Source organism: Aythya marila (genome assembly GCF_965140915.1).
Source record: "Aythya marila genome assembly, chromosome: 4".
Taxonomy (NCBI): domain Eukaryota; kingdom Metazoa; phylum Chordata; class Aves; order Anseriformes; family Anatidae; genus Aythya; species Aythya marila.
This window is the reverse complement of record NC_139045.1, coordinates 7769083-7784496: the sequence shown is the minus strand read 5'-3', so window position 1 is coordinate 7784496 and position 15414 is coordinate 7769083. Positions and strand designations below refer to the sequence as shown.

Sequence of the window (15414 nt, the reverse complement as noted above, 5' to 3'; positions counted from 1 at the left end):
ATCTCTACCTTTACAACCTGCTACCTAATGCAGACCCCTAAACGTTTCTGCTAAAAGCTCCCACTCCACAGATGGCCCCATAAGGTGGCAGAAGACAGACGAGCAATTCATAGTTCACTCTCACTGCACTTGCATATAACTCTGCTGCAGGTAGCAGGAGAACCTGGAAGTTTGTTTTCCCAAGTACCTACTGGCATCATACCACGAACACTCTCAATGAGCCTTAAGACCGCATTATTTAACATAATTCAACCAATTTTTGTACGATGTTAGTTGATTTTTAAAAAGTCAACAGAACAAAAAAAAATGCTTGAAATGCTTTAAAAAAAAAGAAGTCAGTGAAACTTTTTTCCACCTGCTACTGAGTAAATGTAGCTTAAGTTGCTTGGGCTTACCACAAGCTCTTTAGTACACACTCTTTCTATGCTAACAATGTTCATGCTACTAGTCGGGTGTGTGGGGGGGAAATAAAACCAGCTGCTGTGGATTACTTTTGTTTTTTCAATGGTGCAAGCCCAACTGCAGCGTGCCTGAAAACACTGTGAGACTGTGAGCTATATAGTGCATCCATGTATAGATAGCTTTATTCATGCCCCGAGTTTATTGCCCCCCCAGCTCTCTGCCAGGTTCATGACTCAGAATGCTAATTGCCCACTTTTTGTTTAGGCCTGGCCGCCTGGCTGTCAGGCCAATTCTGCTGCCTGGTTGACAAATGAGCTCTTTCGCCTCCCTGCAAAGGAAGGTCACGAGACTGTACAGTGTGCTTTTTTTTTTTTTTTCTCTCTCTTTTTTCTTTCTTTTTTCTTTAAAACAAAGTTTAAAGGGGGGAATTCAAGCCAACCTAGCTAAGAGAAACCAGCCACCATATCCACAGATCTACCACAAACTGTTCTTACCCAGCAGCAAACAGGGCTTCTGTAAAACGTGGACTACTTCATTACATCCTGCATTTTTAACATGGCCTTGTACACAATCTTTCTATCTTAAAAAAGATTCTTTGACACAGCAAAAGTATATGCAACTTGATGGCCAGGATATGGAGCAATACAGCTGGATATAAAGCCAGATGACTCAAGACAGAAATAACATCCTCTCCACCATCGTATCAGCTCACAGTGGAGAAGCCCTTCTGAAGATCCAATCCTGAAGATCCCTTGCTGAGATCTCCCTGAGCCTCCTCTTCTCCAGGCAGAGCAGTCCCAGCTCTCTCAGCTCCAGTTTCTTCGTTATCCTCATGACCCTCTGCTGGTCTCTCTCAGGGTGGGGAGCCCAGAAGAAGACCCAGCTCTCCAGGTGTGGCCTCACCAGTGCTGAGCAGAGGGCAGCAATTGTTTGCCTAACGTGGGCCAGGATGCCAGCAGCTAGCTCACGGTCAACCAGGAGCCCACCAGGATCTATAGGTCCTTTTCTGCAAAGCTGATTCACTGTTGACAGCAGACCAGAATGGCCAAGAGGCACACGGCAAGAACAACTCCACAGGGGCTGTAACTGCTCTTCCCCCCTGCAGCTCCACGAGGCCTACGGCTACCTGGCACTCGGCCCTGCAGCTTTGGGCCTGGCCATGTACTGTCCCCCGGAGAGCTGCATGAAGAAAAGGTCCCGAATTGGCTTGCCACAGGGCCATGCTTCCATAATTCCTGCTACAAAAAAAAAAATCAAGCCTCTCTATGCTCGTGAGCATTGCAGTTCTTCTGTACCTATACCGCATTTTGATTGATGAGACCCCAAACTGAAGCAGTACACACTAAACACCACAGGGCAGCAGTTGGGGAGAGATGATGCTCATTTTCAAGGGAAGACCTTTGCTTTCGAGCAAGAAACAGCATTTTATTTATTCATTTACACATGAAAACCTACCGCATATGGAGCCTGAGCTGATGCCTATTAAACTGCAATAGGTTTTATTTGCTTGTCTTAAAAACAACATGACATTTCTTCCCTCTTGCAGGATCTGACTACTGAGGGTTTAAGATGGCACGATAACAGATGTCCAGATCTCAAGTAAAAACATGAGCTTTGGCTTCTAGTTATTAACAATTATGAACCCAAAGCATTTTTACTTGGAAGTGGAGGCGGTTTCACATACAGAAGATATGTAAAACCTAACAAGCCATCTTTCTGCTCGAACAACCTCAAGCTGTAGGGGTGGTGTATTTTAGACTACACAAACTAGACTATAGCTCATTTCCCTTTACATGCTCATTTATTCTAAACAGGAATCATTTGTGTTACCACTGGAACGATATAAAAACATTAAAAACTTGCCTGGGAAGCCACTCTGAAATAAAGTACTTCTCTGAGGCTTAAACATCAGCATTATAAGCTCTGTGAGTATGCTCAGAGAATTAAATTAAACATGTTTTTACATTTTGCTGAGTGACAGCACTCTTTTTCCAAGCCTATTCAAGCCATCCAACATGAGCATCATACAGTAGGTAAATACACATGCATACACATACATACACATTATATATACAAACACAAACTTGCATATATGGGTGTATACAGTGCAAGTTAGTTAATACCCTATTACTAGCCCTGAGAAATACTATTTGTAATTATCAGTAACCAAGGCACATGCACAGAGCAATTAGATTTTAAGTCAATAAATCACTTCTGAATCAGCAAAATTTGTCCTGCATTTAAGTGGCAAAACTCCAATGTTTCCAATGTGTTGTTTTGTTCTGCTGCAAGCACCAGTTATGCCTGAAGTGAACATCACTTTGGAACTTACTTTGTTTTCCATCAGAAAAGAAAAACATTATGTAACTAAATATCATAGTACCATTGCTATCAACCATGTCTTATTATTTTCAACTTAGCTTTTTAAACGAAGAAGAAAAGGAAACTCCTGGCTTTAATTTCAGCTGATATATTACGGCCAAGCTCTTCATTCAGTAACCCAGTACATACTGACTTGTTTTGTATATTACGCTTTGATATTTTATCTTCTTCCCAAGTTCTGCAGCAAGCAAGCTAAAAATTAGGCTCTGGTTCACAAGTGGGTTCTCTCTCCCCACCCTTATTTCCCCTTCTTCTCATTTCCAAGTTGATTTTACAGCCTCGAAACAGAAAGCCAGTGGACAAATTCATTTGCGTAAGGAAAACCAATTGTTTTGTCTCAGGTTTGGTTTGCTGTTCCTTAAGAGGAGCAGCAGCTAGCCTGCTACGTTCAGCAAGGAGGCTGGAGAGGCTCTCTTTCAAGAAGCTGCCCCCTGAGAGGCGCAGGCTCCCTCTCCCTTCCCGGGGCCACGTGCAGCAGGGCCGTGCTGCCAACACCGCCTTCAGCAGAGCGATCCAGCGCCTGTGCTGCCGCTGGAGCGTGCATGGGTTGCAATGGTTATTTTATGTGCAAGTGTCAGCCATGATTCCTTGCCAAAGCGTTCTCAGGAAAAATGCCAAGGATCTTCCTTTAGGTGAGCCAAGCCAAGGTTTTATTTGACAGAGAAGCTTGATTTTGTTTCAGTAGAAACTGTGTGGACACACAAAACGTGCAGCATACTGCTATTCCAGTATTTCACCAGAAAAAAAAAAGAAATAAGGTGAGTCTGATGCCACATTCAACTTACCTTTTCATTCCATGCCCACAATCCAATGCCAAGAAATGCTATGCCAAGGAACTAAAGGGAAAAATAAAAATAAAAAAAATATCAGAATGGGGACTACAAATTTATAGATTTATTTATTTAAACATTCATATTACCTCATCCTTTATGTTGGAAAATCAATTTTATCAGGACTTTGGGAGCTTAGCAAGAGTTTTAGAATATGCATACAGTGTGGTTTTTTTTAATTTATTTTACAACTCAACCAGTAAAACTGAGGGGACTTTCAAGGTTGCACAGCTCATTCAGGGATGTTCTACATACAAATAGTAGATACAATAAATGTCACTTTCACAGCATCACACAAATAAGGCTTCTTGGCTTGTCAGACTGCCCCAAGGCAAACTTCACAAGCAAGCAGCACGTTATTTTGCTGTTGTATTATCCACCACACGCACAGAACAACAGTCCTCACACCTCTCACAGACCACTCATTAAGAGAAGGAGATTAAAAGAGAGCCTAAATATACTTTTACTATCTGTTTTAGCAATATTATCCAGAGACATAGAAAGATGTTTAAACATAATATAACACAGGGTTTGGGGAAGGGGGAGGTGGGGGGATTGACTTCACAGGTCTGAAAGAGTAAGAATTTTTAAAAACTAAAGCCAACATTTACTAACCCTTTTCATACTGAACGTTTCTGTATTTCATAAAGGAATGCATGAAAGACCGTCCTTTCTTCACCAAGGGATTCAAAAGTAGCAAACTCAGAGAAGAAAATGCCTTCCAACAACGACGGAAAGGGGCGCAGTATCTAGGTTTGCTACATCCCCGTATTCTCCAGTCCACTAAATAATTTAAGTGTATCCTTGCCCTCCACATACTACAGGATTTCCATACAAAATCCACACAAAGCATCTGTGAAACAAGCAGAAAAGGCAGACTCCACCTCTTGACACCACCACTGTATATTTGGCGTGATACAGTACCAATCACACAGAGTACTGAAAAAAAAAACATATACTGGGAGGCTAAGCACATCTCTAAACATCCACCTGTCCAACTTTAATCCCTGTTTTTTTTTAAACCGAAGTGCTAGCTAAAAAGAAAATTACACACACTCTAATTTCAGGGCATGTAATTGAATGGTGCTTGAACATCAAACTTGTTTTTCCTTGTGGTTTCTGGACAACACAGCGCACAGATTTACTTTGGCACGTAGCATGTTTTCTCTTAAGATCTGCATAAACAGCTAAGTATCCTAACGATTTTTCTTTGCAAAACAGGACAGAAATGTTTTTCTGTTTAGAAGTGGGAGGAGGCAGGAATATCAACATTAAAAGCTTTCCCAGAAGTGATTTCACCAGCTTCAAAGCAAGATTCCTTCTTTGTTATCTACGCTAACTTTAAGTGGCAGTTCTAGCTTCCATACCACAGGAATTTCCATACAGCATAACTCAGCATCAAGGGGATTACATCCTCACTGCAATACCCTGAAGTCCCCCAATACCCCTCATATCTCTGTGATATCTCCTGCAAGCGTGCTCTGCCTGCCCAGCACTGCTACACGCCGCCAGCTCACCCAGAAGCACATCTATGCTAACAGGAGTGACGCTCTCCTTTTTGACTCCAAGAGTCACGATGGCAAATTTAAACAATACTACAAGGCAGCAAGGGATCCGTCACAAGCTTGGCTGTATTAAAGACAAGGAGAATTGAAAATGTTCTTGAATAGAAAAACAGGTCAAGAAAGTCTGCAATTTCAGCAGCCTTAATTGTCTATAAAATATAAAAAATGGATTAGAAAGTACAGTCTCCTGCGGTACACCACGTGAGCAGGAAAAGGTTATCTTACCTGCATCAGGACTGTTCTTTCTCTGTGGTTGCACAGCTTGCCAGAAGTGTGTATAATCCTTCTGACTGGGCTGCTTATTTGAAACTTGACAAGATTAAGCTGCACAAGTTTCCAAATCACTTTCAGACAAGTGCAGTTAAGTTCTCTCTCTTTTTTTTATTTTATTTTTTTATTTTTTTGCCATATCAAGCTCCTTTCCTTCTTTCTTACACAGCCAAAAGTAGCAAGGACGAAGGAATGGGAGTGGGGTAAAAGAAACATTATTTAAAAAAAAAATAATCCATAAGTGCATTTGGAAGCAGAGAATTTTTACTTCTAGAGAGACACAAAGCACTATGTTTTGCAAGGAGCTTAACATAGTTTTGAACTGAGTGAGCATAGAAAAATAAAAAAGAATTTGATCAGTGCACACATACGTAACTTAACAGCCATACACATCAGCTGCAAGTCTGTCTCAGATCTACCAGCTTTATTAAATTTAATCCAGTTGAGTGTTCTTATTCTTCAGCAGCTGCTGAGAGATACAGGGATAAGGTATTACCTCACAGGTTGCCGAAGGTAACTTATAGCAGACTATATGGGTCTCAAGCCAGACTGATCTCATTACTCAACCTGTAAACTGAGAGGAGAATGTACAATGCTAAGCTGAAGCACCTAAAAAAACTGAGATTGTCAAGCTTCTGGCAAGCCTGTTAACAAAACCCAGGAAATTGATTCTCTTGAAAACTCTCCAAGAGGACTCACAGATTTACTTGCTGCTCTGTCCTCTTCATATTCCAAAACAGAAATCTCTGTCCAGTTGCCTTTTGAGCAGCTGGTGAAAAAGGAACAATGGTCAAGACCCATTAGGAGAAGAAAAGGGTTGGGATGGGAACATGAAAGGGGATGCTGAACAAGTCAAACACTTCCTGGCATCCAGAATACAGGGTTAGATAAATTAATGGAGGATCCACAGCTAACGAAGAGTGACTTTGACATAGCTTCTGGCTCAGAGAGTTTTCAAACCATCGATTAGCAGGAGAAAATAAGCAGGAAGAGATCACTGTATTGATGCTCTGTTGCTTGAACGCCTCCTTCCCTCGCCAAACTCTACTTGCTCCATTTAAACCAAGATACTGAGCTAGGCATGCTGCCAACCTAACCCCCCAGGATCGCTCCCAAGCAATGCCCACCCCTGCACAACCAGCCTGCTGTAGGGTGAAGCTCCGAGGAATGCTCTCGGTAATCCCCTCTGGCACGAGAGAGATGTTCGCCAGGAGACTTGCACCTCTCTCCAGGATTAACTCCAGCATCTCTTGACAATTAGGAAAAACTTTTGTGTAGCCTAAGAGAAGCAGAAAGTGCTTAGCAAAAACGCAGGGGGATTCTTGCTGTTAGAAGTAGAGGCAAAGCAGGATGTATATCCTGCTTATCTTGTAATCCCTCTGCAGATGGCTCCGAGAAGGTCTTATTCTGCTTGCCTGCAACCAGAAGGAAAACTTCTTCACATCCTAAGCACGTGAGGAGAGGATGACAAGTATCCACATCTTCTCGGTTAAGTCTGGAAAATTTCATTCACATCCTTTAAATTATTCCAACGAGTAATAAAAAGGTGGAAGTTGGCCTCGTTATCTACTAAACAATATATACAGACAAAGATGGCCTCAATTCTCCACAGACATCTAGTATGACCATTTCGCCTGACTGTAAATGGTCACCGGATCTGGGACAGAGCTCGTAAAACCTTGATTATTTTTTTTTTTAAACAGCAATTTGCAAGAGAACATTGAAATATTCCTCCAGAGTATTACAGCATTACAAAAAACTTGCACAATAGTACTTTTTGAGCCATAGGCTTTCAGTCTGTAAACATCAAATAAATGTGTTTAGATTCCTCTTCTATAAGGAGCGTGGGTATTTCAGAGCAGAAAGTGTAGCAATACTTGTGCTGTTGCCCTACTTACAGAGTTTATGTGCAGTTTTCAGAAGTGGATTGATGGATAAGTGTTTCAAGCTGCATATATCTTATTCCCAGTCTTGCCTGCATGGAAGTAAATGACTCTTAGTTGCTAGGGATACAGAACGGCATTTCATCTAAGGGATGCTGAGGTAAATAGCAATGTAAATACTCGATACCATTTTAGAGGGAGATGAGCTTAAGCAGAGCCATCAGGCGGTGCCTCGTATAGCGAACGTTTCGTTGCAGCTGACATTCTTAAGTAACCTGGCACCGGGTTTCAACCAAAAGCCCGACAGCTGCAGACCGAGCAGCAAAAAGGTCTGTTACTCTGCCATGTGCATAAACCAGCGTAGGTCTGTGTGTGAACGTGTTAGTGAAGAGTTGAGCGGGGAAGTGCTACGGCACAGCTGCCTGCGATTTCCCTTCCCCACCTCATTACACGCGCACTAGCAGGAACACGTCAAACTTGTGAAAGTTCAGAACCAGAACTTCCTCACGATGGTGTTTTATTATTATTATTATTATGTTTTTAAGCCCTGTGTTGAGGCAGCACGTAGACCTGCCAGCTGCCCCAAGCGCTGCGTGCAGCATTAGTGAGAAAACTCAGGGTCCTACAGCCGGTTCGGCGTCTCTTCCCTGCAGGATCCTGCAGCAACCCACACAGCAGGACCTCCTCCTGCGTGGCTCAAGCCAGCACAGCGAGGGAAAGCAGGGTGCACCGTCTTACTGACAAATGCAGCAGCGATCGGGACAACACGGAGAGTAATATTTCACATCCTGAAACATAAGCAGGGAAGTACAGGGCTTCTGAGCCCTGCACGTATATACAAGCAGCACTGACAAGTTCCTAAACAGCTCTAAAACCCCAGTGAACCCCTTTTTTCCTCCTCTCCAGTTCCAGCAACGTTTCCATTCCCAACACGAACAGGTACAGCATCTCATTTCCAGGTGGCTAAACACACCCCGTGACTATGGGAAAGGCAAACTGCTCAAAATGTACGTACACGCTGACACATTTATGGTAGTGATTACAAAGAATGTGCTCACCTAAAGCCCATTTCTTGTTTGCTTTGAGACATTACCAGCAAGAAAACTCCATGTACTACAGCTGGTGAATGAAGATGCTGCGTAGGTGACTAATTACCATTTTGGTTCAAAGCGGCGTTCGGATATAGACTGAACATAGATTAAAAGACGTCAAATTCCTTTCTGTGTTCAGCTTTTAAAAATACATTAAACTACATTTCACAGATTACTGTCCCTGTGATACCTGTTTCCTCCCAACGCATACATGGAGAAGAAACAAATCCCAGTTTTCACACATTTTTTGCTCAGCTGTATCGGAGACATAACTGATTTTATACAATCCCCCAAAGTAGAAAACCAGACCTGAGAACACGGAGAGAAAAGCTGTCTGCTCCATCTCGCACAACTCTTACCATGATGCTTTCTAATGATGAATTAAGCTTGTAGAGACCCCACTTTTCAGTGCAAGGTACTGGAACTGTTAATGTATTTATTATTTGCACCAGTATGGGGTTTTCCGTTTTGTTTGTTTTAAAAGTAAGCCAGATATACTTCACCCTCCCAAACGCGCAGACATTTGCTATTATTTTTCTTATTGCCTTCTCCAGTTCTTTAATTGCAAAAGCAAGACATCTGCTTTGTGTTACAGTTGCTCTATGTATTTATTTTATTGCTTTCTGGTGGTGCAATTGTAAGTACTGCCAATCAGCTTGGAGCAAGAGTCCCTAAAGACTCAAGTCCCTCTCCTCTTGTCCACAGAAATTGATATACTGGAAAACAGAAAAAAAAAAAAAGGAGGATGAATTAGACTCAATTTCTCCTGCTCCAACTTTTGGAATAACAACTCCCCTCAAGCCTAGATAAACTAAACTTAACTCTTTCCAAGTTCCAGCGAGACTCTCCAAACTCAGGTCCTGCGTGGGAAGACTGAGAAACTGCTGCGTGCACCTTGTCGTGGGCCTCTTCCCTGGCTTTGCTTCCGAGCTATCTTCCAATATCCAGGAACAATTACGATGAGCATATACACGAGGGGCTGTGAAGTTCTTTATGGTTTTGAACCCTGCAGCCCATGCACCAGCGGGACACAGCCAACGGGTAGTGCTTTTAGCCACTGTCAACCCTCAACATTTCCCTTTACACTCAACATTTCCCATTACACTGTAACTGCCCAGAATTAGGAATTACTGATTAAATATTAAGCGTGGTTGTGTAGGCCTCCCAGGGCAGCTTTTGGAGGCACAGATGGTCTGTGGACCAAGGCTCTGAAAGATTCTGTTCCAGACGAGAAGGTAACCTACCCTGGCAGTTTCTCGTGTAGGGAACTGCTTCTTCCTAAATCTAGAAGCTACCGCCATGTGCCCTTGATGTATTTGGTTATTCATCAATTTAAGTCAAATTTTTTACTTTATGTCAAAATTAAAGGTTTTTTTTAGATACTTTTATACTACAAGATAGCTTTCTATCTTCCACTGAAGGTAAAATTTGCAGAAGTAGACATCAATCTGTCATTTCTGCAATAACATGACTTGGCAGGGGGTAGAGCAAACAAACTTGTGATTCCAAATTCTTTTCAAACAGAAGCACGGAGGAACAAACAGGAGGCACCAAATGGTCGCAGCGCTGTTTACCTGCAGGTTTTATTCCTCGGCACAAGTTCCACCGTTTGGCAGTGCACAAAAGCAGCCGTAAAACAGCTGCGTGGCTAACTGAAACAGGCTGCTGACCCTTTGTCTTTTTTCCAGACAGCATCAAAAGCACCTCTATTATTCATCATTCTCCACAGAGGAATCGGGGGCTTGACTAAACATGTAGGGGAAACGCTCTTCGCTTCTGCAAGGTGCCCCTTCAAATCAGGGCTGCTTAACGCGATGCGGCGCCCTGGGGAGGTTCTGCTCCTGGCACCCGTGCTGGACTTGTTTTGGGGACTATTCAGTGCTATCACGGCCATTTCATTTCATTTGGAGGCATTACGTTTGTTTGAAGAATAAACGTGTTGAAGAAACAGAACCATGTTGTAAGGTTTCCAACTTACTGTGAAAGGATCTGTTCTCATATGGTACCAACCCAACCAACAGCATGAGCAGTATCTTCTAGGTCATACAAAAGGTTCATATGTTAGGTACCATCTTTCATTCCTGATTTCATTGTCATTTTGAACTGAGTTGTTTCCACAAACTCTAATTCCTGATGACTGCATTGCCTTTGCCTCCTGTAAGACCTTCCAGCTTGCACAAATGCTAATAGCCAATTCCTCCTGTTGAGGCATATCAGGATGGAAAAAAAAAAAAAAAAAGCATTAGAAAATCTCTTCGAGGGATGTGGAAACGTAGCTGTAGTACGTACAGATGGCTCGCTAGGAGCAAAGCTATAAAAAGGGAGTGATGCTGCCTTACAAAGACCCTACTGCTGCAGAGCTGTGCTCCTGCGGTCAGTCCTTGCCCACCGCTCCTCCACGGAGGAGGCAGCGTGCAGGGAGCACGAGCCCACCAGATAAGCTCATTTTCACCCTTATCTGTAAGAGCGAAGCTGCTGCTTGTTTGATCCCAGCTTTACCTGCACAGTCATTAGCGAGGAGGACAGTGGAAATGGATTGGAAACGGAGCACAGACGGGAAATGGATTTCCTTGCTTCCTGCTCAGCCCCAGAAGGATTTCCAGGCAGAAGGTGTTATCAGAGCACAAAGCGGCTTCTTAATAGGAAAAAAAGAATCCTTGGCAAGTTTTCATGCTTGTTTGGACACTGCTTTAACAGAAAACATCCCGTTTTTAGCATTGGGTGCCACAGAAAATCAGTTTCCCATGGAACATTTGTCCTACGCATAATCTCAAGCGGGACCTCTGCAACCCACAGGGTCCCAAGGCAAGCCTTCCAGGCACAAGCTGCTGTGCTTGGCTCATTTGGGTCAAAGTTAATACGACTCTGGGGAACTCTGCCTTTAAGAGTCCCACGAGACCTTGTTGAACAGTGCTGCTTTGGGCACACGGCATGACAGTGACGTGTTAGGGCACAAACTGAATAAAAACAGCAGACCTCTGTCAGAGTGAGGGGCTCCAAAGGCCTCCTGAGTGCCCCACCAGCAGACTCCTCGCCCCTAATCTTCATAGAAGGAGCAAAGGATGCACCTCAAGCTGTTAGCCAGAGACAATTAATTCCAGCTAAAAACACCAGCATAAAAGAAGGCAGGAAAAAAGGTGGGGCTGGGATAAAAACTTGAGCACAAATGGAGAACACGTGCAGCATTACACGGCTAACCCGGAGCTCAACACCTCCCTGCCTGCTCTGCAATTTGAAGCCAAGCAGGCTGAGAAAATAAACACTTTGCAGCACAACAGCACCAGCCTAACACTGCAGAGAAAAAAAAACAGCTTAGGATCTTAAAAACATTACTGCAGCTTTACCCAAAGGCAACGATTTTGGTTTCACTGTCCAGCCAGTAACCGTGACAAACGCACAGGCAGCAGCAGAGGAGACAACCTGAAAAGCAGCAGCGTGCTTTCCCAGAAAGGGATTTGGAGAGGAAACCACTCTTAACATAGTTCCTCCAGCTTTCTGCCCTGCTTTTGTTTAAGAGCACGTATATTTGGAAGCCACTTCCAAACTCTCAAGAAGTAAACGCAAAGAACAAAAATGTCACTGAGCAAGGAAAAGCAACATCAAACAACTTTTTCCTGTGCCTTTTAAAAAACAACTCAATTTGTGTCTTGACTAATATGCCCAAGAAAATGCAGAACAGTCCGCTTGCTGGCTCTTCCATCTCAGGCGTTTCTCTCCCATTTCAAAACCCTTCAGAATGGGAAGTTTCCCCCTTAGTCTGTATCTTAGTTCATCCACTACGAAGTAAGAAGACTTTCAGAACATAAATTATTTTCCTTTTTGTTTTGCTTTAGTTTTTGTTCGGTTGTTTTTTCCACTCACATTTTTAGATACTCCTTCACTTGAACCAAAACATCAGGAGACAGGAAGAGACCTTCAAATTTGGTCCTTCCCTGCGGCACAAACATTGCAATTAATCTGCGTTGGGCTACACAGAGGAAGAGCGAGAGGAAAAAAGGTCTTGGGCGACGCACAACTGGTGACAAACTGTCACAGCAAGAACCCTTCCCCGGCACCTCGCGTCCTCCTCGTAGCGAAGAAAGGTGACCACAAACAAACTGGAGCAGTAGGAGGGCCGAGCATATGGGCCGTGAGGATAAAAGGGAGTTTAACTCTCCACACACAGTGTCGTATACTGCAGAAGTCAGAAAATAGATGTATCTGCTCTAAGCTGAAAACTTGTTCACTGGAGGGATGACAGAAAACAGCCATGGGATTCTGAGCATCTGTCTGCAAGCTAGCGAGGTGACTGGATGTGAAAAATGGCAAAACAAGATTTTATGACATTTAAAAAAATCCTCAGAAAAGAATATAATTGCTTTCTATAATTTTTCCTCATTCCCTTAATTCTACAAAGGTCTAAAGTGGCCAGCACCATGAAAGCATCTGGTGTGGCTGCAGTCCACCAAATACCTGCAGGCTCCTCTTTCAAATGTCACATCGACGCTGGCACCGGCAGCGTCCAGCTCTTCAGGTTACCGTGTGCCTTACGGCTCCTGTAGGAGACCCCGCTGTGCCCCGTCAGCACGCAGAAATGAACCCGGGCTCTTGAGACGCGTGGACATAGGCCCATGACAATTAGGATGCAGCTGGACCTGATTGTGTAAAACTGCAGGTTTGTTAATTGTGCAGTAACCTACACACTGCTAAGGAGACATCCCAGCGAGCCTACATTTAAATGCAAACACACAAAAGCTCACAAGATAACCCCACTCTCTCTCTTTCACTTGTCTGTTTTTAAATTAGGCAGCATGTCCTCAACAGCCCCTCGTGTGACTGTTCCACTTGGGTGCCCCCCGCTCCTCTAACCCCAGCTCTCCTGGTGCTGGCAGCTCTTCTCTTTTCCGAATTTGACTTTTCACTCTGATTGTACCCAGTCGGAATCTGTGTGTCATTTAGACGTACCTCCGTCCATATCTCCCATCGATCCCATGACACCTGGCAAGGCAAGCACTGACCTGTGTCCAGGCAGGGAGCATGGAAGGGGCCCAGGGGACTGCAGCTGTGGTTTTGGCCCCGACTCGCTCTCCTGGCTGCACTCGTGTGGCCTCTGCTTGATTTCGGTCACCGCCAAATAGGAAAAAGCAAGTGCAGGGTGCTGCCTGATCCTCTACCCTGATGCACCAAATCGTGCCACTATACTCTACAGCAGCCGCCCTGGGGGCACCAAAAAGGGAGAGAAAGGAGAGCAGTGAGGACAGAGATGTCACTGATAGCTTTTGGCCTTGCCTCCAGTTCACGCAGTAATTAGCACTGCCATCTCTTGCCTCGGAGCAGAAGGGGAAATGAGTTGTGTGTGTAAGGGATGCACCCCAAATTCAGGAGTGGGGTTCTTCCCCTGGCCTGAACTGCAGTCGATCCGTATGATGTTTGTGTAACGATGCAGGACAAGGGATCCGTGGCCTAGCTTTCCTCACCAGCAGTTCAGTCTCTCGCTGCCTCGCTCCTACTCGTGCCTCTCCTGCACAGCTCCAGGCAAGCCGAGCATCCCCCGGGATGCACCAGGGGGGCACTTCGAAGCCCCGTTTGGTGAAGCGAGCCCCCGGCGCTCCCCCACCGCTGTCTGTGCACAAACAGAGAGCTCATGACCAGACGCGAGGCCATGTGGAGGCTGGAGCTGTGAAAGCAGCAGCAGAAGGAGCAAGCCCACGCTCTGCAACGCTTCCAGTGACTAAGAGAGATTGGGTTTGGCTGCTGGCTGGGCCAACTGTCTGTTCCCGTACGACACCGCATCAACCTAGAGGTAGACAACAGAACCAAAGATGTTTGGAAAAAAATATATTCTTTTTTTTGGATGTTGGAAAAAGTGTGGAAGAAATCTGGCTTCGTTAGTTCTCCAGGCAAAGTGCATACAACGATCACATGAAACTAAGGCATTACCCTCCAGGTTTTCCCTTCTGACTGTAATTGCAGCTGGGAAGTGCTAGAAGCTTTTAAAAAACCTCCCCCAGTTACTGCTGAAGTCCCGGGTACCCAGCTTAGAAGAACTTACTTATTAACACAAACGTAGTTAAAGTGGGAAGTGGAAACAAACACACAGTGGTAAACCAGTAAGTTGTTCTTTGTTCTGAAGCCACCCATTTGTATCACAGGCTCAGTAAGCTAAAAATAGAGCCGCAGAATCTGAAGCCACCTGCTGCATCTCCTCTTTAAAAATATTTTCTTCAGAAAGCCAAATTTTGATCGGAACATTTACCACCCTTCCCAGATCTTCTGCTTTGCCACTTTACACTACAAGCAATCAGTTTTGCAGCTTAAAGGGTTTCACCTCCCAGAATAGCTACCTATATTTCTGCATTCTTCCACAGAATGCTGTAGTCCAATTTTCTTTAAATGGTTACCTCCTAGCAAAACTAAGGCATCTTGCAGGTCTCACCTTTCCTGGAGGAGAAAACAAAAAAACAACAACAACAACAAAAATAATAATAACATTTAGAGAGTTCACTCTTTTCATCAGCTTAAGGATTTCCTCGATTCTCACCTCCCAGTAAATATAAAATAATTGGATCCGGTTTGAGTCCTAAGAATACACTCATATATAAAAGACATTGATTTCCTTCTAAGCACAACTTCACCAATCAATGTAACAACAACTTAAGCAGGGGCCCTGGTAATCTGCCTGCTTCTGTCATGTGAATCAGCAGTAACTGTGGGGGGGAAAAAAACACCAAGGACCCCAAGCTCCCAGATAGCTTGTTCTATGCATTGGAACAAACAGTAAAGAAAATGTATTTTGAGTAATTCACCACATTGCTATGCAAGTTTTCCGTAAGTCGGGGCTGAAAGCACTGGGAGTTTGTGCCAGGATAACACGACAGCAGCTCTGTGGGTCAATCTCACCTGACAGAAGCAATACAATTAAGAGCTCAGCTTAAGCTCGGGGATAGACTTTCTACTTAATTCACTCTTCCAGATCCCGTCACCAAGGACTTCCCGGGTACCCAGCCACTCT

General features: G+C 44.1%; 1 protein-coding gene across 1 annotated transcript in view; it reads right to left on the bottom strand.

Moving 5' to 3' along the window:
- TSPAN5 (tetraspanin 5) overlaps positions 1 to 15414 on the bottom strand; it is a 73608-nt gene that overhangs the window by 18856 nt on the left and 39338 nt on the right. The window contains exon 2 of the mRNA XM_082760309.1: positions 3570 to 3620. Within this exon, the coding sequence (XP_082616435.1) occupies positions 3570 to 3620 (51 nt within the window). The remainder of the gene's footprint in view (positions 1 to 3569; positions 3621 to 15414) is intronic.